The sequence below is a fragment of the Hemicordylus capensis genome, chromosome 4 (genome assembly GCF_027244095.1).
Source record: "Hemicordylus capensis ecotype Gifberg chromosome 4, rHemCap1.1.pri, whole genome shotgun sequence".
Lineage (NCBI taxonomy): Eukaryota > Metazoa > Chordata > Lepidosauria > Squamata > Cordylidae > Hemicordylus > Hemicordylus capensis.
This window is the reverse complement of record NC_069660.1, coordinates 295291695-295317211: the sequence shown is the minus strand read 5'-3', so window position 1 is coordinate 295317211 and position 25517 is coordinate 295291695. Positions and strand designations below refer to the sequence as shown.

General features: G+C 39.7%; 1 protein-coding gene and 1 long non-coding RNA gene across 8 annotated transcripts in view; one reads left to right on the top strand and one right to left on the bottom strand.

The window, feature by feature from the left end:
• CSMD3 (CUB and Sushi multiple domains 3) overlaps window positions 1-25517 on the top strand; it is a 1041917-nt gene that overhangs the window by 841783 nt on the left and 174617 nt on the right. For all 7 annotated transcript variants that reach the window (XR_008306202.1, XM_053246219.1, XM_053246218.1 and 4 more), the window contains 3 exons: window positions 16087-16200; window positions 17750-17845; window positions 20550-20753. Coding sequence is in view for 6 of the 7 variants with exons in the window: in XM_053246219.1 (XP_053102194.1) it covers window positions 16087-16200; window positions 17750-17845; window positions 20550-20753 (414 nt within the window). In the remaining variant the exon portion in view is untranslated. The remainder of the gene's footprint in view (window positions 1-16086; window positions 16201-17749; window positions 17846-20549; window positions 20754-25517) is intronic.
• Window positions 3919-22702, bottom strand: LOC128323326 (uncharacterized). The gene is made up of 3 exons (XR_008306203.1): window positions 22613-22702; window positions 17457-17601; window positions 3919-4407 (listed from the first exon to the last, which is right to left on the bottom strand). It is a non-coding gene; the product is annotated as an uncharacterized LOC128323326 (long non-coding RNA).

The window sequence follows — 25517 nt, the reverse complement described above, 5'->3', positions numbered from 1 at the left end:
TGTCTCCTTTCTCAGACAATAGCAGTTTTTGAGGAGGGTGTGTAAGTCAAGGAGATAGTGCAAGGGAAACTCCCCTTCCTAACATTATGGTCCTAATCCAAATCCTCCTCTCTTTCCCACAGTTGTTTGCAATGCAAGAAATGACTACAAAGCATCCATGTTGCATGCAGCTTGACCCTTATATAGTGCTTTAGGGACAATCAATGAGTAATCATACAACAATCAGACATGGTCATAAACAAAAAATATATTTCTAACTTTGGACATTTTTAATATCAAGGAACATCACAGTTCTCAGATAATCTAGTTGCTCATTTGTAGTCAGTAGGACTAATCTATTAAGAGTGATTAACTCTAGTATATAAATTAATGCATGGCTTGCTGTACCAGAAGTTGCTAGGGAACTAAAAATGTAGGAGACTTGCAGCCCACAAGTACCAGATTTATTTTTTTATTTGTTTGTTTATTTAATTTCGATACCACCTAATATAGAAATCTGTAGGCAGTGTACAGATTAATACATAATATAAAATTTGAGTCACCCCTGGTAATAAAAAGGCATATAGTTGGTAAAGACGATCAGAGCTGAAACAGAAACAGAAACAGAAACAGAAACAGCTCTGAAACAGAGCTGAATTAAACTTACAAGTTATATAAGAACGAAAGATGCTTGACAGATGCTTAATATGTTTATGGAAAATTGGCTTAAGTTAATCAGATATTGGCAGAATAAGGCACATTGCTCACAAGATATTAGATTTTTGTTTCATATGTTGTGATAGTACTTTTAATGCTTTTTTGTTTTGTTTACTTTTAAAAGAAATGTTAAGTTGTTTAAAGTTGTATGTGGATAGGTATTGTTTTTTTAAAAAAACATAAAAAGTAAATAAAAACAAAAATATCAAAGATGTTGCTCTTTAGAATAACTGTTTAATTACAGCACCTTTCATTTCAAATAGAAATCACTTTTAACAATATGAGAACCAATGTTAGAATGTATAAATTCTTATTCAAAATATTTAAGTACAGCCATACATAAAATCCACAATTCTCTTGCATATTAAGGTCTCACATGGGTAACAATTTAGAAATATTGACTTCAGTGGAATTCATTGGCTCAGAAGAGTATTTTTTAGGATTTCAGCCAAAAGGAAAACAATAACTCTTCAGGAAATATTTACCTCCATCTCTGTGTTGTTTTCAGACAGGCGTGCAATGACGACAGCTTAAGAGCTTTGCATTATCTTGTGTTTGACAAGGTAAAGTGTGTACATGAGAGCCTTAAATTGCATCTAAACGACCCATTGTTGAAGACATCTAATTCCATTCAGCCAAGTCAAGGTCTTACAGAGCATACAGATGTCAGTGTACAGTGTACAGCCAAGACAAAGATAATATATACAGTATATAGAATTGTCTCTCAATAGATTACTATTTACTAAAGAGATTACTAATAGATTACTATTACTAAAGAAATTAATAAAAATTACTAAATTGTTAGTAATTTTAATCTGTACATCTCTAGGAGTGAAGGTTGCCTTTTGTCAGCATCTCTAAGCATATTGTTTAGGACTGGACAATTGCCTAGTGACACTCATCATTTTTGTTGTCTTTTTTGCCTGGTAACCCCTTGCTACCCATCTGTCATTATTCTATTCTCAGGGCTATATTCTGCCATGTCACTTTTAAAATAACCCTTTATTTTTAAAAGGGATTTTTGAAAATTAAAACTGAATGATAGGGGAAAGTACTAGGCTTTCTGTTCCTCCTATCATTAGTACATAATCATGAATATCAACTGCTGTTGGTGAAGATATGAACAGGCATTAAGCAATTTTTATTCAGTGTACCTCTGGCAAAGTGTTTCCAATTCTAGGTCTTCCATTGCTTCCTCAAAATATATAATATCAGAAAAATAACAAACAAGGAATGGGAACCAAGACGGAACTAGAGTGTAATAGTGAACCATTTAGTAATAGCAAACCTTGTTCTACATAACACCTTCACTAGTATAACTCTGAACAGTAGCCGTCAATTTATATAGGGTTGGCTTCATATGACCACCAGAAAGTATGTAGGAGGAAAACAGAGGTTCCTGGTGAATCCGCCCTACATCTGTAACCAAGGATTGAAGTTGGGCAGTGAATGTTAAGTGCAATGAACCCCCACTGTCCACCCAACATGGTGGGATGAAACAGCATGCAAATGGGCGGAAGTACTGGCTCATGCCAGGTACACATGCTTGCCAGGAACCTTTCGTTCTCTCCTACTTTTGGCAGTCATGTGAAGCTGCCCATAGAGTTCACACACATTTTAAGTGTTTCATACCAACTAGCTTGACCACCACAGAGCATCTGCGCGCTAGAACGGTATTGCTCTCCTCACACCCTGCCACAGCTCCCTCACCCCAGGGACCTCCCCATCCTCACCTGATCCCCAGATTCCTCCGTTCCTGCTCCTCTTCCCTCCTTGCCGGTCTGGAACAGCTCCCAACTTGAGCTCCAGCGCTGCCCATGCCCAGAGCAATGGCGCTGCCACCACTGCCGCCTCTGACTGGGCCCGACACCCACGTGGCTCTGCGCTCCAGGCACCTCCAGCGTGCCATGCATGCGTGTGCCACACAAGGCCCTAGCGCTTTATATAGAGAGTTTGTAACATATCTGCTATTATAAAAGATGTTTAGAGTGATTGTTTTTAGTACACCCTTGGTTAGAAACTGTTTTCCCCCCTGGTACCCCCCCCCAATACTTTTAAATATCATTTGTTTGTAGACATTTTTATGTGATTGTTATAAGCTGTGCCAAAAAGTGCATCCTGCAATTGTTTGTTTTAGGTCTTTTCTTTTTCTCCTCTTGGAAGAAAGCAAATCTGCTCTAGAGTAATGGTGTTGTTGTGGGTGTTCATGAGCAAAGAGATCCATCAGGTCATTCCATTACTGTGAAGATTGGGACCTTGAAGTGCATTTGGTATTCAAAATGTAACTAGTCACAAGGATGATGTACTGACATGACATGTATTCTTTATGTTTTCAAGGGAAAGACTGACCTAAACAGATTGGAGATGTTAAAATGTAAATGTATAAGTCAACTGTACTGTGTATTTCTGATTTAGACACATAATTTATGAAAACTATATCAGCCCTGATGCTGACCTTTAAAGAAAAATTCAGAACAATTGAAGATAATTTGTTCAAGAGTCCTAACTTTCTGCAAGATTATTGTCACTATCTACCCTTAAATGGGGATAAATGGGCATGCTGGAATATTAGTAGTATAATATTGCTTTCCCTCCCCCCCCCCTTAAATATGTCATGCTTTAGTTTGTTCTAAACAGGAGCCAGGGGTGTAGCAAGGTTGGAGTGGGCCCAGAGACAAGATTTTAAAATGCCCCCCCCTCACTGAAGCTCAGCTCATGAAGTAAAGAAATTCCGGAGGATGAATACAACTTAAGGAAGCCCGGGCGGGTACGTGGCTGGGGGAGACAGTCATGTGACTTGCCTCTGGGGGGACCCCAAGAGAGTGGGGCCCCAGACAACTATCTCCCCTTGCCTTATTATAGTTACGCCCCTGACAGAAGCAATATCTTTATTACAGTCAGCAACCACATGCTTTAGTTTATACCATGGTATATATGTGATAAAATAATGAGCATTATCTGCATACTATGACTGCATGATCTGCCATGATCATATCCATCCTGTGACTGCTGTTGCCTGTCCCTCAACAATATATTTGAGGTTATTTCAAATAACCATTTGAACACTCATGCAGAGTGTCGTTTCACCCAGCAAACGGCGGTTTGCTGGGTGAAACTACAATGCAAAAGGGGAACACATAAAATCAAAAAATCTCAATAAGAAAAACTGTGTTAATGGAATAAGCAAATGCAGTGGAAGAGACTAATGCACATACTCAAAGAAAAATATAACCAATCCATATATTAATGTATCAATATCACCTAGTTAAGGCTGGTTAGAACAACCATATATTAATATCAATTTCACAAAGTCACAAATGATCATAAAGTATCACAGAGTGTAAGTACATGAATAGGGCAGGAGAAATACATACAATGTGGAAGGATAGTAGTCAGTATAAACCATCATACATAAGCCATATTTAGACTAGAAAAAGCAGATGTTTGAGGAGGAGAAACTAAGCTCCTATATGGACCCAATGGGTAAAGTTTCTGATGTTTCCTTGGTAGGTCATTCCCATTCATGTAGGAGATTAGATAGTCTTCATGGGTCACTGAAGTATCAAAGGGTTATAATACGCTTGATTCCAGATCCAAAAACTTCAACAGCTGGCTGAGATGGGTGTATTCAAATTTCCAGAAATGTATGAGAATAGTCCTTGAAAACTGCCTAGGTATCAGGTTTTTTCACCACTGCTTCCTCACGAAGGACTATGGAAACAGAAACACATCACTGTCTGCTACAATATAAATAAGTTTAACAACATACCACAGTATCTTTAAAATATAAGACAACATAGTGTCTAATTAACAGCAAGTTCCATACTCCCATGATATAATACTAAATCTTACCTAGAGGTAATTCTTCAAAACTTTCCTCAAGGTTGAAACCTTATCTATACTGAATTCCTGCCACATCACCTTCTTATATACAGCTGCCCATAAAGGTTTGACCAGCTAACTCTTAATGCTACAGGCTGCTGCTGTTTGGTGATCAAGGTGGTTGGGGAATTTCTGTTCTTACCATTTGGTAACAATAGGTTGGACAGATGCATTGGCTTCTACAGTGAAGGCTATATAACTGCACAATTGCTGACTGGATAGGCACCCCATTGCAGGAGGGGTGCCTGTCTGGTCAGCAACCGTGTGCTTTCACAGGACTAGCTGTGGCACTCTCCACCAATGCCTCCCAGCACCAAAAGGGAAGGGGAGGATTCATTGGCTCCCTCAGTTGCTTTTATTTGTTTATGTGTTTATTTATTATTTAAAATATTTATGCCCTGCCACTCCAGTACATTACTGCTCACGGCAGCTCACTGCTCGGGTTAGCTCATAGTTACAATGTAAAATCAGACTAATAAAATTAACCAAATTAAGTTAAACAAGTTAAAAATCCAAGCTAAAACTACAATCAGAATTACAAATTTTAAATTTTCAAATTAAAAGTTATTTTTAAAAACCTAAAAACTATTCTGCAAGATCTGTAGGATTTACAATCTTGCAGGATTGTAAAGGTCTGCAAGATTTACAATCTGCAATTGTAAACACTAAAGGATCTACCAGATATAAGCAACAGCTATAAACATGAAAACGTCTCTTTTTAAAGATGTGTTTTCAGTTGTTGTTTCTAAAAAACACTGAGGGAGGGAGCATGGGGAAGCTTTACAGGGAGGATGTTTCAGAGCCGAGGGGCCACAGCCAAAAAGGCCCTGTCTCTAGTCCCCACCAACCAGATCTCTGTTGCTGACAGGGCCATGAGCAGAGCCTGAGATGAGCAGAGGGCCCTGGCAAATGCATTCCGACAGATACTCTGGGCCCAAGTCATGTAGAGCTTTAAAGGTCAAGACCAGAACCTTGAATCTAGCTCAGAAGCAGACTGGTAACCAATGAAGCTGCCGCAGGATGGGTGTGATACTTGTGAAGCAACTTGCACCTATGAGCATTCTTGCGGCGGCATTCTGCACAAGCTGAAGGTTCTGAACCATCTTCAAGGGTAGCCCCATGCAGAGCACATTTCAGTGGTCCAATCTGGATGTTACCAAAGCATGAGTGACTGAGGCCAGGTCTGACTACTCCAAGTCCACTGTACATGCTACACTGTATTCAGCAGCAACTTAGCCTGCACAGCACATCTCATTATCCACTGCTGGTCAAAGGTGACATCCAGCTATTCACTGAGGTCAACGTTACCATAAGCAGCACTCCATGAATTTCCAAGCAATTGTATTTATTGATTTTTTATGTATTTATTTATTTTTGCATTTATATACCGCCTTTCATTAAAAAGACAACCCCAAGGTGGTTTACAAAAGTTAAAAACATACAATGTTTGGCAAATAGTAAGATACTAAATGCCATCTATAGCAAACTAGGGATACAGAATTAATTCTTAAAATCCTGACTCCCCACTTTTCATGGTGTATTTATTTATATATGTATTAAAACATTTATTTTTTGTTTTGTTTTATATATTTTTTGCTATATATATTTTTTCAAAATTGGTAGAACTACTACCACCATTATTTTCAATACATCACTGGAGACACACTAAGATTCCAATTTAATAAGAACCTTAAAGAATCCTAACAATCTCTGGGGAACAAGTCTAGCCATTGCAAACACTGGTGGGCAGCGAATTATGACTAAAAGGTAAAATTTATTTAAGAAAATCAGAGCTTACATGGCATTAAACATACCACAAAAGACAGAAGTAAAAAATGTACAGTAAAATATAAAAACGGCAGAAGGCATATAAGTTGGAAACTATTATATATATTAGCCATTTTCATTCTAGATCTGTCCAGAGTGTTGTTTCCAAATTGAATCTAAAAATTAAACTAGTTTCACTAAAATCTATTTGTTCAGGTCTTTGTTCAGGTAAATAAAGCAAAGTAGCAAATGTTGGTGCTTCAGGTGATATTGTCTGGCTATTCCTAATGAGTGAGTGGGTTTTTGTGGTTTGCTTCAGCAACCTATTCAGTAAGAGACAAATTATAGCAGATTTATACCTGTTATGTGGTTTAATTGTTTGTTTGTTTATTGATTTGATTTCTATACTGCCCTTCCAAAAATGGCTCAGGGCGGTTTACATTAAAATAAAATTAAAATCAATTAACTGTCAAAACTGAAAACAGTAAGAACAACACAAAACCATTATTAAAACAATTAAAACAGTTTTTATAACCCTGGAAAACTGGGCCAAACAGATAGGTCTTAAGGGCTCTGCTGAAGGCCAATAATGAACTCAGATTACGGATTTCCGCAGGGAGCGCATTCCACAGCCTAGTAGCAGCTACAGAGAAGGCCCGTTTCTGAGTCACCACCAGACGTGCTGCTGGTAACTGAAGACGGACCTCCTCAGATGACTTTAACATGCGGTGGGGATCATGAAGAAGAAAGCACTCTCTAAGATAACTCAGACCTAAGCCATATAGGACTTTAAAGGTTATAACCATCACTTTGCATTCTGCCCGGAAACATATTGGCAGCTAGTGCAACTGCTTCAAAACAGGCATAATATGGTCTCTCCAGGTTACTGCAGAGATCAATCTGGCTGTTGCATTTTGAACTAACTGAAGTTTCTGAACTACGTACAAAGGCAGTCCCACGTAGGGCACATTGCAATAGTTACCAGGTTACCAGTTGCATCCATTCCTTGAAGAGGGCACCTCAAAACTGTGGTGGTAACCTCCAGGCTTGACTATTGCAATGCCCCCTACTTGGGGCTGCCGTTGTATTAGTTCGGAAATTTCAGTTAGTTCAAAATGGGCTCATAGTGAAATGAATGCTATGATTGTGCTGCATAGCTAATCAGATTTGACAATGTAACAATATCACTGTGGGGCAGACAAACAGAGTGAATTGAGAATAAGGATGTAGTGACCAGTCTCCTCTCCCTCTAACGAGTTAACCAGAAGTGAACACTTGTCTTGACTGACAGGCTGGTGAACTCCAGGGCTCAGCCAATCAGCATACCAGGTGGGTGGGATCTAGAGAGCTGTTGCCAGGAAGAAAGGAAATCTTTGTTAAAAGAAGCTAGTCTAGAGGTGCTCAGAAGGTCATTTGGCTATGGAGGTTGGTTGCAGGAGAATAACTCTGCAGATCCTTGATGAATAGGAGGACAGTAAGCTTGAATTCTCATCAGGCATTTGGTGAGTTCAAGGCAAGGAGCCAGGGCTTATGGCTTTGGGAAGTTTAGTCCAGGGAAAGGTTTGTTTAGCCAGCATGGTGTAGTGGTAGAGTGAAGCACTAGGACCGGGGAGACCCGAGTTCAAATCCCTATTCAGCTATCATACTTGCTGGGTGACTCTGGGCCAGTCACTTCTCTCTCAGCCTAACCTACTTCACAGGGTTGTTGTGAGGAGAAACTTAAGTATGTAGTACACTGCTCGGGGCTCCTTGGAGGAAGAGTGGGATATAAATTTTTTTTTTTTTAAGTCAGACTTTGCGTTACGGATGTCATATTTATTTGTTGTGTGTGCTTTTGCATATTCCTGATACTGTTCTATTTTAGTTTACCTGTAACATAATTAAAATAAAAAACACTAGCCTACACCCATCCTACCTAGAGCATTACAAAAGTCTCTATAAACATTTAAGCATGCCTAGTACAAGCTATTTTTGCAACCTATTAAGTATTCTTAACTGTATCGAAAAGCTGAGATAGCCTTAGACAGAAACAGTCCGTAGTAATTGAATAAAACTGGTTTTTTAGTTCTTTTCTTTTCACAAGCCTCTCCAAGTTGGTTTTTAACTCAGGAAAAGCGGGGAGGGCCAAAGGAGAATTTCTCTGGTGCAAACACATCCTCAAACGTTCATCAGCTATCAGTTTTCTCACCACGTGTAGGCTTGTACGTGGAAGATTTTTGTAATTGTCCAAGAGCTAAATTAACAGGTTTTTTTCCTGGGTTATCCCACCCCAAGCCCAGAGAGTTTATTTAGGCAAAAGGGGAGGTGGTGGCAGTATACTTTTGAATCTACCAATAATACAGAATAGTTTCAGGAGAAGCCTAGCCAGCAGCACGGCAGGGATGGTTCAGCATTTCTTCCCCTCACGTTAACATGCTCTGAGACAAAGGCTTTACTCCACTACAAAGGACAATGTTTCCTGGATCAGCATCCATGGGTGACCTTAGCATATTTTGGATGATGTGATCAAGATACCATTTTGACATTTTGTAGCCAATCAGATCTGTCTATGTGCTGATATAAGTGAGGGCAAATGAAGACTGCCTCAGGAAACTTTACCTCTGAAGAGACAAGTACTTTTACACATTTTTTAAATTTTGTACTGTCGTTAATATTTTTGATAAACTCTACTCTTTTGGCCTCCCCTTAAGCCCTATTCACACATTATGTTCAACACTCACACAGGTACAGATCTTTGCATAGATACAGTTATTCTTATGTTATGTGAATATAGGTTCAGTAGTACACTTCTTATTTGTATCATTTCAGGAGGTACATAAATGTACCCAAGTTCATTTATGAACACAGGTGAGGTCATTAATGCAAAAACATGTATGTGTGTACAGGCACATGAATGCAGATACAACATCATGTCTGAATACACTTTTGTTTTGATGTAGACATCTCTTCTCATCATATTTTAACCATTTTAGAGAGGCTAGATGTTTTTTCGGTTGTTTGAAGTTTTTGTTGTTTACAATGCAAAGATTTCAAAAGTGAACCTATAATATATGGCTAAGTGTTGGCTGGCATCCAGAGCAACAGATACACAGAACACTTCTGGAGGCAAGGAAGATCACACAAAGACTCTGATTCGGAGGAAGCCACCAGATATGTTAAGAGCATCCTCTTGCTGCAAAGACACAGGTTCCACTATGTCATCACTTCATTGCTGTGGACGTCAGCCACTGAATTTCTCACAAACTTGGAGAAGCTGGATCTTTTGACCATTGGCTGAAGCAGATAAATCCTCTCTTTTTCACCTCCCTGGTTTGCTACTGTTAAAGATATCTCTTGAGGACAGACATCCTGCTCTAAATTTCTTCATTTGTATTCTATTTCTTATATGAATAGGGAATCCTGTATATAATTCACTTGCCCTTGATATCTAAAGCATTCAGAAATCTGGACCACATTTTGCCAATGAGACCTGTTAAGATTCTATGTGTGCTAGAAAAAAGGTTCTCAAATTACAAATTATTTTTTAAAACTCGAATGGAGGTTCTTATCCATTTGAAATGTATCCACATTCAGCTGTGTAAAAGCAACTGATGAAAAGATCAAATGAGTGGCTGAGAGCAATCAAGCAAAATGGAATATTTATAAGCATGAGATAGACAAATAATGGGAAGGAAATTGTCTTTGAAATCAAGACAATTCCAACAGAGAACCAAACAATGCAATGTAAATATGATGATCACCTTTGTTATTGCAAGTTGCCACTCTAGAGGAAATACAAGAAAAGAGGCTGATGAGAAGAAAGCATATGCCTCTGCAAATGTTGCGTTATAGTTATGGATCATGGAAGGGCAATAAAGAAAGACATTATATAGGGGGAAATCAGTGGCCCATAAAGACTGTCATTTACTGGAATGAATATTAAAAGGCAGACTTTTTAGATTACGCTTAAGAAGTGTGGGATAACAACCAAAGATATCCTGAACAAGGGGAATATGCCATTTTATTTATTTTAGTTTAAATATTAATCAACTACTTTCTCAAAAGCTCTGAATGGTACACATTTATTAGAAACACAAATATAAAAAAGAACACATATACAACGAAATTAAACAGAGGTTTGCTGGGGGGGGAAAAAAACATTTTCCAGCCCCTTCTAAATACTAACAGCATAGGTTTTAGTAATTCCTATGACAGAAACATTAAATGTTTAAGGCATTTGCTGTAAAGGTCCTGCTCCTAGCTGCTACTTGCTTAATTGCTGCAAGACTAGAGCAACAAAAATTTCAGCTGGCCAGACCTCTCAATAGGGAGACATTCGTTACTGGGTTTGCTCTAGGGTTGTGCACACAAGCAGTTGGCCTGATTTGGTTCGACTCCAGACTAGACTCAAACCAGACCAGGGATGTTCGATTTTGCATCCCCCAAAACACTCGCTGGCTCAGCTCACGTGGCTCAAGTTTGAGCCGGCTTGGGGGTTTCTAAGTGTGTGTGTGTGTGTGTGTGTAAATTAAAAAAAACTGCTGGGCCTGGGTCATCCGTCGGCCTTTAGGGGGTACTGCCGCAGCCATGGGGGTATGTGTCTCAGAATGTTTCCCCTCCCCCCACCGGCCTCCCCTTGTCTTCTTTGGACCATTAAGGCTCATTTCCTGGCCTTTGCAGCCCTCTCCTGTTTCGCAGTGGCCATTTTGAAGGCCACCACACATGTGCACTGGCCATTTGTATGCCCAGGCACCTTCTGAAACCCTCCCCCTCCCCAGGCACAGCAGTACCTCCCAGAGGACACCAGATGACCCAGGCCTGGCTGTGAATTTAATATATATTCACATTTTGAACTACTGAGCCAGGCGGGGGAGGGTGTGGGTGTGATTCAGCTTGAAGTCAAACTGAACCGGGTCCTGTTTGACTCAAGGGTGAGCCATCAAACAGGCCCGGTTCAATGGCGAACTGGCTCATCCTCCAGCCGGTTCGCACATTCCTAGTTTGCTCTAAAGTAACCACGCTTCATGGCTAGTGTTTTGCTCAAAGTGGGGGAAATTAGCTCTAATGGGTGCAAACATACAGCTATGTTAAATTTAAAATATCAGGGAAAATTTATTGTGATATGGGCAGACTGGAAGTTAGGATAAATTGAAGCTAGGAAACACAGGCATGTGCCTCGAGAACAAAGAGTGGCTTTACTGAGAGGCAATAGTGTGACAGAATTAGAAAATAGGGTATTTATTTATTTATTTATTTATTTAACATATTTGTATACCACCCAAAACACAAGTCTCCGGGCGGTTTACAACAAAACAATATAAACAACAACCAAAAAGGTTAAAACATTAAAACAGTTTAAAATTTAAAATGTTAAAAATATTAAATATCATCAAACTATTAAAGCAGTATCTAATCAAAAGCCTAGGTAAACAAATGTGTCTTGACTGCCTTTTAAAGAGATGGGGAGGCTCTTATTTCAGCAGCGAGTGTGTTCCAAATCCTCGGGGCAGCAATAGAGAGTAGCCACCAGATGAACTAGTGGCAGCTGCAGACGAACCTCTCTTGATGATCCACTTGTGGAACGCTCTGCCTCAGGATGTGGTGACAGCCAACAACCTGGATGGCTTTAAGAGGGGTTTGGATGACTTCATGGAGCGGAGGTCTATCAATGGCTACTAGTCGGAGGGCTGTAGGCCACCTCCTGCCTCAAGGGCAGGGTGCCTCTGAGTACCAGTTGCAGGGGAGTAATGGCAGGTGAGAGGGCATGCCCTCAACTCCTGACTGTAGGCTCCCAATGGCATCTGGTGGGCCACTGTGTGAAACAGGATGCTGGACTAGATGGGCCTTGGGCCTGATCCAGCAGGGCTGTTCTTATGTTCTTATGATGATCTCAATGGGCGGTATGGTTCATAGCGAAGAAGACGTTTTCTTAAATACCCAAGGCCCAAGCTGTTTAGGGCTTTATAGGTTATAACCAAAACCTTGTATTTTGCCTTTGCTTGGGGATTATGGGAATTATAGTCAACAACATCTGGGAATTCCTGTTAGATGGAACACTGGTTGGTGCCATCCTCCCATTTGCACCCAGCAGAAGGCCAGTATGTTGTCATACTGCTCTCTCCCAAAGCTTGCCCATGCAAACCAGGTGTGGCCTAACTGGCCTGCTCTTCCTCTTTCTCCCCAGGAGCCACAGTTAATGCTGTATCCTTATCTGTCTACAATGTGTGATCAGAGCAGGCTTAAGAAGATAGGGTAGCCATCCCCTGTATGGTACAAACTCTGCCCCTTTAATTCCTGAAGGCATCCAAGAATGAGATGATGGCTGTGGTAAAATATAAAGTTTATTCTGCAGTAAGTTTACATAGACCCAAACAATAATACCAAATCTGTAATGAAGCTGGGATGTGAATTTGCTTTGCACATGATATATCAACAGCCCATGCAATTAGAAAGGGGGTCACACCAAGAGTTTGCCTGTCATGATGTCTTCTGCAGATGTTCCAACATCCTTCCATCACATTCCTTTATCAATTCCTTTATCCATTTTTGTTTTGATAGTTTTTAATGTTTTAGAATATTGTTTTAAAAACAATTTAATTGTCATGTTTTTAAATTTCTGTTTTCTGTTTTTAACTAATGTTTTACTTTTGTTTTTATCTGGTTGTAAACCACCCAGAGATGTAAGTTTTGGGCGGTATAGAAATACATTAAATAAATAAATTAGGAGACCTGCTCATCTGAACAACAATTCTACATCTCCTTCAGCTAGTAACTAGAGTGAATACATAGCAGCTGTTTGGACTAACAGTGCCCCCACTCTCCAACACACACACAATAAAGGGACTTGACAGGTGGGCATTGTGACATCCATGCTCTTGACACGACCCTTTCAAAATCATGTGGGTTGGTTTGATACAGTTTGAACTGGACATCTGACAAATGACATATGTTTTATTTTAAGGACACCCAAACAATAGCCTTACTCTTATTATACAGTGTTTTGGAAGTCTCTGTTTTTATTTTCATTCATTCATTCATTCGATTTATATATCAGCCTTCCAAAAATGGCTCAGGGTGGTTTACATCAAAGTAAAAACTATTAAAATCAATTAGCAATTAAAATCAAAACTATAAAAATGGCATAAAACTAATTAACAGTTAAAACATTTAAACAGTTTAAAACCCCAGAGAACCAGGCTGAACACTTACAGCAGTAAAAAACAATGTATAAAAAATGAAAAACCCTGGAAGGCCAAGCCTCTACTGGGTCTCTCCCTAAGGGCTCCTCTGAAGGCCAGCAATGAACTCAAATTACGGATTTCTGCTTGGAGTGCATTCCCCAGCCCCGGGGCAGCTACAGAGAAGGCCCACCTCTGAGTTGCCACCAGATGAACCGGTGGTAACCGGAGACTACCACCCGTAGACCAATTAATTGTTAATTGATTTTAATTGTTTTGTTTTTAATGTAAACTGCCCTGAGCCATTTTTGGAAGAGCGGTATAGAAATGGAATAAATAAATAAAATAAACAAATATTTTCCCCAGCTCATTTTCAACATCTGAAGTCTTGCCTGGAATGCTTATTTTTTATTTTTAGATTGTGAGCCCTTTGGGGACAGGGATCCATCTTATTTATTTATTATTTCTCTGTGTAAACCACCCTGAGCCATTTTTGGAAGGGCGGTATAGAAATCGAATTTATTATTATTATTATTATTATTATTGATCCAGTAACCGGTGTTACTAGATTTTCTATTCTTGGAGGATGATTTTCCTGATCACTATTGGGACCGCTCCAAAAAGTCCACCTAAATGTCTACCCAAAATGTCCTCCACGAATACTGCTCACATTAGCATCCCTGACGGTTACAAACTGATTCTTCGTTCCCTTCCAATCTTGCGTCCTCTGCTATGTCCTTATCAGACACTTCTCTGCCACCTCCAAATCCAACAGCTTCCTGAAGTTTAAAAGACTTTTGAAGTTCAAAAGGTTCCTACAATCTGAAAATGTTGGCCCATTGTAGGGTTGAGACTCATTTGTATCAGAATTTATAAAACTTGCTTCTTTAGCAGCAACAAGTGGAAAATGGCTTATAGAAACATCATAGCAACCAATGATTCACTTTATGGGGGAAGATAGCCTTTTATCCCACCCCCACCCCCATCCAAGGCAATGATATTCCGGGCATGGAAATACTGATGACAATACTGATGACAGAAACATCCACTGGATGCATAAAAAGTAACCAGATATCTATATATGAAATGTTTCCTTGGAAAAAGATTAGAGGTTGATTTACACAGCTATTGTGAAGGTAGAAAAGTCATTATAATTGTTTTCACTTCTTGGCCTGCTCTTCATGTGCTTATGGCTATAAGTTCTAAGCGTTGCTATGTTTTCTGTTAATTAAAAAACAGAAGGGAGGAAAAGTAACAAAGTGTTCCTTTGTAACCTTCAAATGTAATTTGAAGGCCATGAGTCACAGGCATGCTTTGTATTTGGAAGGACTATGGAGATCCTTAGAATATTTATTGATTGATTTATAAACCATTTTAGCTGACTTTCCAACTAAAACTGTTCAAAATGATTTTCATAAAAAAGGACAGTCACAATAAAATCCAGACTACCTAGTGCCACACAGCAGATACCGTATCTCTTTTGAGAAGTAGGACCACTGTTTCTTACCCTCTTCATATCCCAGGGCAAATGAGATAAGACCCAATTCTCTCCTAAGCCCTCTGCCTATGTGCCAAAAAGGATTTGACAGAAGAGAGGGGTTTGGTGGCTAGCATAAATAATAGTTGATTAGTGAACTAATCCTAAATTTGTTCGACCCCTGTTGCAAAGGAAAAGAAAGATCGGCAAAAATTGCCTCTTCCTCATTGCACACACAAAATGTTATTCTGCGCATGTGATGTTATTCAGGATGTCAGCTAACATTCCTTAACTTTACAGACACAAGAAAAGTGTGATGGCGTTCTTCCTTGTACATTATTTCTGTACCACAGAGGCCTTCAGCTTGTGATGTCATGTTATCTTTCACCAGAATCTATTGTCTGCACATATCCCCCCCCCGTTCTTTTTGCCCATTTGATTCTCATTATGCACTTCTAAGATATAAGGTGCCTTGTAAATTGATTAAGGATCCAAAGGCACCATCTTCATGGAAACATTAATCACACTGAAGTTAATTAAACTTCCAGTGGGACAATCAGCAATAATTAAACAGTTTTGTATCCAGCAGATTAAGGAAATAAAATGGTTTCTGTGTATGGCTATGTTTACCATTTCTTCAAATCAGGCTTATGCCTTATGTCCAGACTTTATAGCCACACTGGGCAAAATAACTGAGGCCAATTAATCCAGGGGTACTTTGTGTAATAGCATGAAACTATTTGTGATGGTAATAGGATGGCATCTGTACTGCTTTCTGCTTCCTCCTGGGATGCACCACTTTGTAGATGTGATCAGTCCACATTGTGCTGACTGAACCCTTCCCCAGAGTATGCAGATAAATATGCCCCGGAACTGCAACACCTTGTGCATAAATAGCCAATCACCTTCAATGACATAAGAAGCCATTCCCTGGAATGTTGGCTGTTTATCAAGAAGAATAAAGATCCATTACCCTTATTATGATATTAGAATGGTATCACGTATTATCAGGATGATGCATGTATTGTCAGAAAAGAACAAAAAAGGTTTATTCTTTCTGCCTCCCTCCCTTTTTCTTTTCTTCTTCTTTTTCACTCTTGCGTTTAGTGGTATTTGGCCAGTTTGTATTTTTCCAGACATCACTTCATGACGTGGTTGAGGTATATGATGGGCCAACTCAACAGTCATCTTTATTATCTTCTCTCTCAGGATCCCACTCAGGTATCTCTTAATAGAACTGTAATGCATTCATTGTTTATGGAATAAAATGTATACCAGATAGTCTAGTGACTAGACTGTTGGACTTGGACCTAGAAACACTGTGCTGAAGTCCCAGATCATTTCTCATCTATAAACATGGTAATTCTATGATATAACACAGGAATGTTAACCTATTGGGAAGTCAGTTGAGGGATTCAGTTTTCATATTACATGTGATTATTTCTCAGGAACATCTATAGCTTAATCTATAACTCTCTGGTTCTGCACACTGAGTAGACAATTAAATGGGCCTGTACTGGATATGCATGCCAAAGATTTTTTATTTATTTATTTTTGCTTAAAAGGAGGGAGGGGGGTTGACTGCTTTTTAGAAATATTCCTATAGGTATGAAGTTTTAGAAGTACCACAACAAATGTTAAAACTGTTTCCTACCACCCTGAAATCTAAAATGGTACTCCTTTGTGAAGTAACTACCTCTGTAACCTAATTAATTTTGTATGATTCTGTATACTTAGGTTAGTGATAGGAACCTTACAAAATAGAGGGTCCAAAAGCAATCCAACACAAGCAGAAGATCCTTCCATGAGTGAGAAAGGTCTATTATTTCTACCAATTTCCCCTTCCACCTGTTTTCCCCTTTGCCATTCCCCGCACTGTTTCCCAGGGTCCCTGACTTAGATTTTCAGGGGCAGGCAGTTCTAGTGGAGAGAAAAGGGAAGGAAATGGCCATCAAGCCTGTGGAGTTCTGGAGTTCTGAATTTTTGTCTGCCACCATTTATTTGGTTATACTTCATATAAATAATGTAATAGTCTGTGTTAAGTCAATACTGTTCTTAAGTTAGGTATTGTATAGATTCTAAATGTGGTGTACATTATATATAATCTGAAGTAGATATATTTAAATTCAACTGGGCACAGACTAGCTAAACTTAAGTACTTTGAAGAGGGCAGGAGTTAAGAACATTATTAACTTTCCCATCGGAATTAGTGCCATTCACCAGTGATTAATCAGACTTATAAATTGGCCGGCATTCTGCACAATATAATCTGGGCAGTTTTGATCCATCGTTCTGTTGTGGGAATCTAAAACAACACCCATGGTGCTCCGAAAAAAGGAATGGTGTGCTACTACATAAAATTGTGCAATCACAATTCCAATGGTCATCGTGTCCCAAGGGGCCCCACTGCTGAAAATACATTCTTTGCTCTCATACAACATGACAGCTCTTAGCTGTTATCAGAATAATATCCTTACCTCCTAAAATCCATTAGACCCTTCCAACATATGATTACTGAACATGTTCCTTCTAAACAGCACACAAAGTTAAACTTGGCAGAATGTAAACTTCTTTCCTAAAGGTACAATCAGCATTAAATTGCATAAGGGTAGCTTTGATAGTCTGTTGAAGCAAAAAAAAAAAAAAAAGGTTTTGTTGCCTCAAAAAGAGTAATCAATTTATTGTGGCATAAACATTTGTGACCCAATAGTTTGTTAAGATTATTGAAATCAAATTGTTTCTGAGATGCATTGTTTGTTTTCTTGAGTAGGAGAATCCCTTCCCTTGAGCTCAGGTAACCAGATTACCATTCGATTTACTTCAGTTGGACCTGTAACAGCTAAAGGATTTCACTTTGTATACCAAGGTATGAGACTCAGGTGCCTCGTGGCTGCTTTACTTAATCCTGTGTGCTAATCTCAAACCTATTATTCTCCTTTCATAATTTTAAGATCTTTTAAAAAGTTAAAGAACTGTTAACTCAGCAGACATATAAAGTTAACTCAGCAGACACATAAACAGGTTAAATATAGATAGGGAAAATACAATCTGGTTGTTGCTTTGACATATTTCTGAATGTCTGTATATTTTGAATCCTTCTGCTTCTTATTAGCACTATTATGTATCTCTAAAACTGAAAGCAAATCTTTAGAAAGCCTAAGGTTTTTAAACTTGGGGTGGGTGGGTTATGAAATGGGAAAATACGAAAGCTATTTTCCTTTTTAGTTAATCTGATCTATTTGTGTTCATCTAGCCTGCTGCTTAAATAGAGCTTTCCATATCAGCGTGTGCATGTTGCTGGTGTCTATCTTGTGTTTTTTTAAGAATGTGAGCCCTTTGGGCACAGGAAGCCAACTTATTTCTTTATTATCTCTCTGTGTAAACTGCCCTGAGCCATTTTTGGAAGGGCGGTATAGAAATCAAATTAATAATAATAATAATAATAATAATAATAATAATGGCAGTGGTATTACACTGAGCTGAAACAATAATTTTGCTATTAATTATCAAGATGTTTAACATTTACCTTTTTAAAAGAATCAGATAATTGAATGATTGCATGTCACCATGTGCTACTGAAGTTCAGTCTTTCATAAGATTTGAATACCAATATGACAACCAGAGCATATGTTCATGAAGCTGTATTGGATTAAAGCCTTTGTCTCAGAGCAATGTCACATGAAGGGAAGAAAAATGTGGAACCATCCCTGTTGAGCTTTCTGACAGGGCTTCTCCCAAGAAGAGAAATAATTCCCAATAGGGGTGTGCACGGAACCGCCACACTGCGGTCCGGCACTGGGGTGGGGGGTCACTTTAAGAGCGGTGGGAGGGTTTACTTACCCCTCCCGCCGCTTTCTGATGTGGCGCCATAATTCCTAGTGTAATTGGGGCAGCAGGATATCTCCCTGCCGCCCCTTCCCCGCTGCTCCTCTGCTGCAAAGCTCCCAGTAATCAGTGACATGGCATGCGCGCACAACATGGGACCGGTCCGGACCCACCCCTAATTCCCAAGAAGAGAAAGAATTCTCCCAATTCTTTCCTGAAATTTTTGGAGGGTTCTAATGACTGCCGCCACCACCCACTTATCGTCATAGCTCCCCCCACAAAGGTGTTGGATGGAATCCCATGGAAAACTCTCTTAATTTGGCTCTTGGACAAATACAAAAATCTTCCACATGCAGGCCTACACATGGTGAGAAAACTGATAACTGTTGACTGCCTGAGGTATGTTTGCACCAGAGTAAAAAACCCTTTCAGTCCCACCCTTCTCCTGAGTTAAAAACCCACTCAGAGAGGCTTGTAAAAGAAAAGAACTAAAATAAAAACTGTTTTAGTCAAATGCTACAGATTGCTTCTGTCTGAGGCTTTCTCAGCCTCTTAGTTACAGGTAAAAATATTCAGTAGGTTACAAGAATACTTCAAAATGTACCCTGGATGATGTTGGGGTAGCACACTTTAAAAATCATTTTTACTCACTTCCAAAGAACAGGTATGAAGGAAAATGCAAAAGCACACTTAAATGTTTCCAGTACAGGTAAGCAATCATAGAACTGTATCAAATATATACAAAGCCCACCAAAAAAAAAAATTGAAAGTCTACCACAAAGTCTAACTATTGCAGTCGAAAGTCTACCACAAAGTCTAACCCCTGCTAACTTGGCAAAGAGGCACCATTTAACGTGGTGATTCTATTTATTTAGCAAGGGGAGAGTAACTGGTCCTATCCACTCCCAGCACAGTACCTCCAGGGACTATTGCTGGTGTCTATCTTATGTTTCTTTTTAGATTGTGATCCCTTTGGGGACAGGGATCCATCTTATTTATTATTTATCTGTGTAAACTGCCCTGAGCCATTTTTTGGAAGGGCGGTATAGAAATCAATCAATCAAACAAACAAACAAACTTTCCCCTAGACTAACATCCCAAAGCCAGAGCCCAGGCTTCCTTTCCTTGAAATCACAAAATTCTGGTTGAGAACTCAAGCTTCCTGCCCTCTTGGCTTCCCGGGTCCTGTAGAGACATTTTCCTGCAACCAGTCCTCATGGCCACATGTCCTCCTCTGCACCTCCAGCCAGCTTCTTCTAACAAAGAAACTCTTCTCTTCCTGCCAACAGCTCTCTAGGTCTTACCCAGCTGGTGTGCTGATTGCCTGAGCCATGGAGTTCACCAGTTTGTCAGTCAAGACAGGGTTTATTTCCGGTTAACTCTTTAAGGGAATGGGTGGCTGATCACTACAGAAGCTATAGCCAATACATTCAAATATCTACCTATCACTTTTGTATGAACTCAGTATGTTAGTTGAAAAAAGGAACATCATTCTAGTGTTATTTTGCAAAAGGTGATAGCTCTATTTAGGCTAATCGGAGTTGTAATTTTATTTCCATTTAAGTTTAAGCCCCTGATATGGGGACTCGATCAGAAGCTACATTAATGTCTTTAAGTGGCAAAAGCTTTTTTTTTTAAGGCATTTTAAACATTTGTGCAGAATAAGCTCTTTTCTTACTCCTCCTCTCCACCTTCTGCCCTATGAATCAGTATCTGAGTGGCTGCAATTTCTTGTGTGTTTCTAGCGGTTCCAAGGACAAGTGCAACACAGTGCAGTTCCGTGCCTGAACCACGATTTGGAAAAAGGATTGGAAATGAATTTGCAGTTGGTTCATTGGTTCTTTTTGAGTGTAATCCAGGCTACATACTCTATGGATCAATAGCAATTAGATGTGACACAGTGCCCAATGCACTGGCACAGTGGAATGATTCTCTTCCTACATGTGTTGGTGAGTAGTTAAAGCTGTAATTTTTTTTAGAAGTCTAGTTAACTGTCTAATGAAGTATTATGTAATGTCTGACTTCACTACTGCATTATTTGCTTCTGTACTGTGGCCACCACCCATACCATACTGACTTTCGATTTTGATTTGAATTATATGCCATAAGAATTCTCGCTTACCGTAGACAAATATTATAACACAAACTACACATGTAGTTAAACGTGTAGTTTCACTCTGCATTATTTTTTTTACTTAAATAGTAAATATTTAAATAGTAAGATCCCCACCCCACCCACATTACTTAAATAGTAGTAGCAGGGAGGGGCAGTCAGTATCAGGCACTGTATCAAGACCACAGTGCACTGGAAGATGCTATTTAATCCTTTCCCCACACACCAGGGTCTTGACAAGAACTGCATATTTTAAATTGCCATTAGCCCCTGGAAGGCAGTTCTCTGGTGTTAAGAGATACAGCTGGTCTTGTGGGAGATGATCTTGTGGTAGCAAGCATGAATTGTCCCCTTGGCTAAGCATGGTCTACCCTGGTTTGCATTTGAATGGGAAATGTGTGAGCATTGTAAGATATTCCCCTCAGGGGATGGGGCCACTCTGGGAAGAGCACCTGCATGCTTGCATGCAGAAAGTTCCAAGTTCCCTCCTTGGCATATCCAAGATAGGGCTGAGAAAGACTCCTGCCTGCAACTTTGGAGAAGACGCTGCCATAGACCATACTGAGCTAGATGGACCAGTGCCAGAGCACAGTATATGACAGCTTCCTGTGTTCCTAAGTAGTAGCAGCTTGGGGGGTGGGACTTTTGTTTGGATGCAAAGAAAAATGCCATAATATCCTTCCATCCATGCTATGGTCCCAATCCCGTTTGCTGCCTCCAGCTGCTGTTTAAATGTTTAAAAAGCCAGTTCCATACTTACATAAGGCCAGATTACATCTTTAATGTCATGTCTTATTTGGCCCTAAGCGGTCCCTGAATATAATCAGGGGCTGACATCTAGAGCAATGAACCACTTGTGAAAGGATTTCACATTGCTATAGCATAATAGTGTTCTTGCACAATCACCATTTTTAACTAAAGAGGATAGTAATCCTCTTGCAGTAGCAAAACTGTGCTCATTCCACAAGAAGCTCCTTACTCCAGATGTTGGCCAGGGTTAACCTTAGGTGCTGCTATCTTTCTTTCCCTTCCTTCAATCCTAACCTATTTTTGATAATATAATTAACATAATACCATTGATGAACTCACCAAGCACAAAGGATCTCGGACAACCAGCCTCTTTAAAAAAAAAAAATCATGTGAAGACACCCCTTTAAATAGCTTGTTCAAGGTTGTTTGTTTATTTAATAAATTTGTATACTGCCTACTACTGAAGTCTCTAGGTGGTTTACAGCATAAAACAAACCAAGAATAGAACAAACCAAGAATTTAACACTTAACACATAAAAACCAGATTAAACTATCCATAAAACCACCAACTAACTAAAAAGAGATGTGTCTTCCATTGCTTCCTAAAAGCTAACAGGGATGGAGCAGCTCTGATCTCACCAGGAAGTGCATTCCGCAGTCCTGGGACAACAATAGAGAAGGCACTTTGAGTTGCCACCAGATGAGCTGGCTGCACCCTCAGACGAACCTCCCCTGAAGATCGTAATAGGCGGCAGGGTTCATAACAAAGAAGGCGCTCTCTTAAATACCATGGGCCCAAGCCATTAAGGGCTTTATCGGTAGTAACCACCACTTTCTATTCTGCCCAGAAACCTAGTGGTACCTAGTGTAGAACTTGTAGAATCGGAGTAATATGGTCTCTATGGGACATACCATAGAGAACAATCTGGTAGCACCATTCTGTACCTTTTTGTCCTGTCCTCCATGTCTGTGGAGCAGTAACATTCTCCGAGAGACAGACTGGGCAGGTGCCTGCAAGCAGGCCATAGGCCTGCTCCGCCCCCGCCCCCAGGAGGACGCCTGACCAATGGGAGTCAGCTCCCAGCGTCACGTGCTCCTCCTAGGGGGCTGAGGCAAACGAGCCACGCAGCCTAGAGCGGCTGCGATCAGCTTGCTTCTCCATGCTAGTGCAGCTTTTAACTATATTTTGCTTTAACCTTTGTTTTTCAATATAACATGTACCTAGTTCGTTCAACCCTTTTATAATCTTTTTACTCCAGCATCATAATTTCCTTCTTTGTGATGTATTAATATCCTCAGTCCTATTTTGCAGAATTACTACCAAGCCAGTTAGCTCCATTTTATATTTGTACATGTAACATCTTATTTCCTGAGGTGTAATGCATTTCTTCTGTGTATCTTGGCTGCAATTGCTCCTATATGCGAAAGGAAGTGTAGACTGCTGATTTAATGCCGCGTGCAAGCATTATAAAAATGCTGTCTACTGCTTCACTAAATGCATTAATTAAAACAGTAAATGAAAATCACACCAAAGAAACTACCATAGTCTATCAGTTAATATCCTGTCCCAGTTGACCAATTATATACTGCATGCTAAGTGTAACCTTTCAGTATATGGTGTGCTTGGCTCATAACTTATTCGGCACATATGTCATTAAGTAACATAATGAGGTTGTTCTCGTGACCAGGTGGCTGGGTGGCAAGGAAGGCTGCAGAAGCTCACCTTCCCCGCATCATCCTCACAGACGTTCCATCGCTGTCCCAGGGGCTAGAACTTGTTGTCCCAGCCTCTGGAAATACCACAATGTACTGTGCAAGTGCACAGGTGCTGGGATCCCCCCAGCGACAGGCAGGTGACTGTCGTTGCTTCAGCGCTGGCTGCAAGCAGCCGGTGCTGGCAGACGATCAGGAAAATGCAGTTAAGGGAGCGCTCGTTTACGAGGTGGGTTTGGTGCCAAGGTGCCACCAGGAGAAGCCCGGTCTTGGCTACTCATGAGAACAGCCTTATTAATTCACTTATAAGAATCTGTGGGACAATACCACATTTTATTATATATACATTTTATTTTGCTTATCTGCTGAGAATCTGATATACAGCATTACTGTAAGGCACGCGCAAACACACACACACACACACACCCTGGCCTCCAGTGCCTGCAAATCCCAGCCATATCTGGGCTCAACCCCACTGCTGTGCTCATTCCAGTCTCATTGCTGAGCCTAGGATGCAGAAGCAGTTTCACAATCCTTGTCTGGGAGTCATAAGCTCCGAATATCCTATAATTTCTAAGAGTGCTTTTGCAATTGTTTTGATAATCTTACCGATTTAATCTATATTTCACATCTCCAGACACAGTGAAAGCTTTATAGCTAGCTGTGCAAATTATAAAGTTTTCATTGATATTATATTAGCCTCCCATGCTGCAATTTGATTAGAAAGGACTGCGGATATAGTTACTTGTGAAATCAACAATATTCAATTATTTGTTTCCTTAGCATGCAACATTTGAAAGTATTTGTTTGCTTTCCTTTTTTATGTTAACAACTCTTAGAGGCTGATTTTTTACTGGCATGTCAGTGTGCGTAGATGAGAAAAAAGGAGGGGGAAATCTGACTGAAGGTAATTTGACCTAAGCAAGGTTTACAAGCCAAAAGCATAAGCTGCTCTTCATTAGTACATATCACTCTTCTAATATGAACCATAAATATGCATGAGCTGAAAATTGCACTGAGCAAAATCAGGTTAATAATTGAAATGCTAGACATGACCATTTTAAATTGCCATAGCTCTCTAGCAAATGCCTTGATGTTTCCTTACAGATAACTGCCATCAGTCATTGTGTCTGCTCCTGCTTTTACCAGTAATTATTTAAACTGTTTAAATAACACTGACCTTTAGTTTATTCATGTAGTCCCTGACAGATTCTATCAGTTATGTGCACTACAAAATGTAGCTCCTGTATTCATTACTCAGATAAGTTTCCTTCTTCTACATATTCTCAAAGTCCTCATATTTGTATCTAATGAAATGAGCTCAAGAACTTGATAATGTTGTTGCATCAGAGTGATGTATTAGCTGCTAATGGAACTGATAAAACTCCTCATCCATCATTTCTTCAAGCCATTAAAATACCAGCAGAGTATCTGTATTTAGATGACAGCCTAATGTGATTACATTAGAATGTCTAGAATCTTGACCAAAAGTATCATTCATGTTTAGCAGCGACGCAGTACCCCTCTGAATTCTTTCTATTTATGTCTGTTATTACTGTCATTATTTATGTTGTGCTTTATGTGGATGTGGCCTATACTATTTTGAGCAATCCCTAGGGTAATATAACTGATTCCACTGATGCCAACAACAAAAGTTCCTTTGGCTTTAACAAGGTCTGGATTTCTCAAATTCAGTGGGACTAAAAAAGCTGACTTATTTTAAGTCCTGGGACTCCATCCATCTCTACAAAATGTATTGATCTCAACTTATGTTTCAAGACAGAACACCAAAACAAAAGTCTTGCCAGGGTCAAGAAGATGTTAAAAATGGAATTACTTAGCCAGTCAGAGAGTTTACTGTTAAGTTATTGAAGTAAGCTATGCCTCTGTGCCCAGTTCACTCATTTAACACCTGCTCTGCTACTCATTTAACTCTGTTCTGAGCAGAGGATTGAGAGTAGAAGACCTCCATGGTCAACTCCAGCTCCACATTTCTATTATTCTGCCCAATTATAATCTATCAAAACATATTTTTCCCATTTTAATTAGGTTAATTGCATATAGAAAGGTGGAAGTTCAAGGGTTTTTTTGGTGGGGGAGTAGGGGGAACATAACGTAAGTCTGACCTTGCATTTAG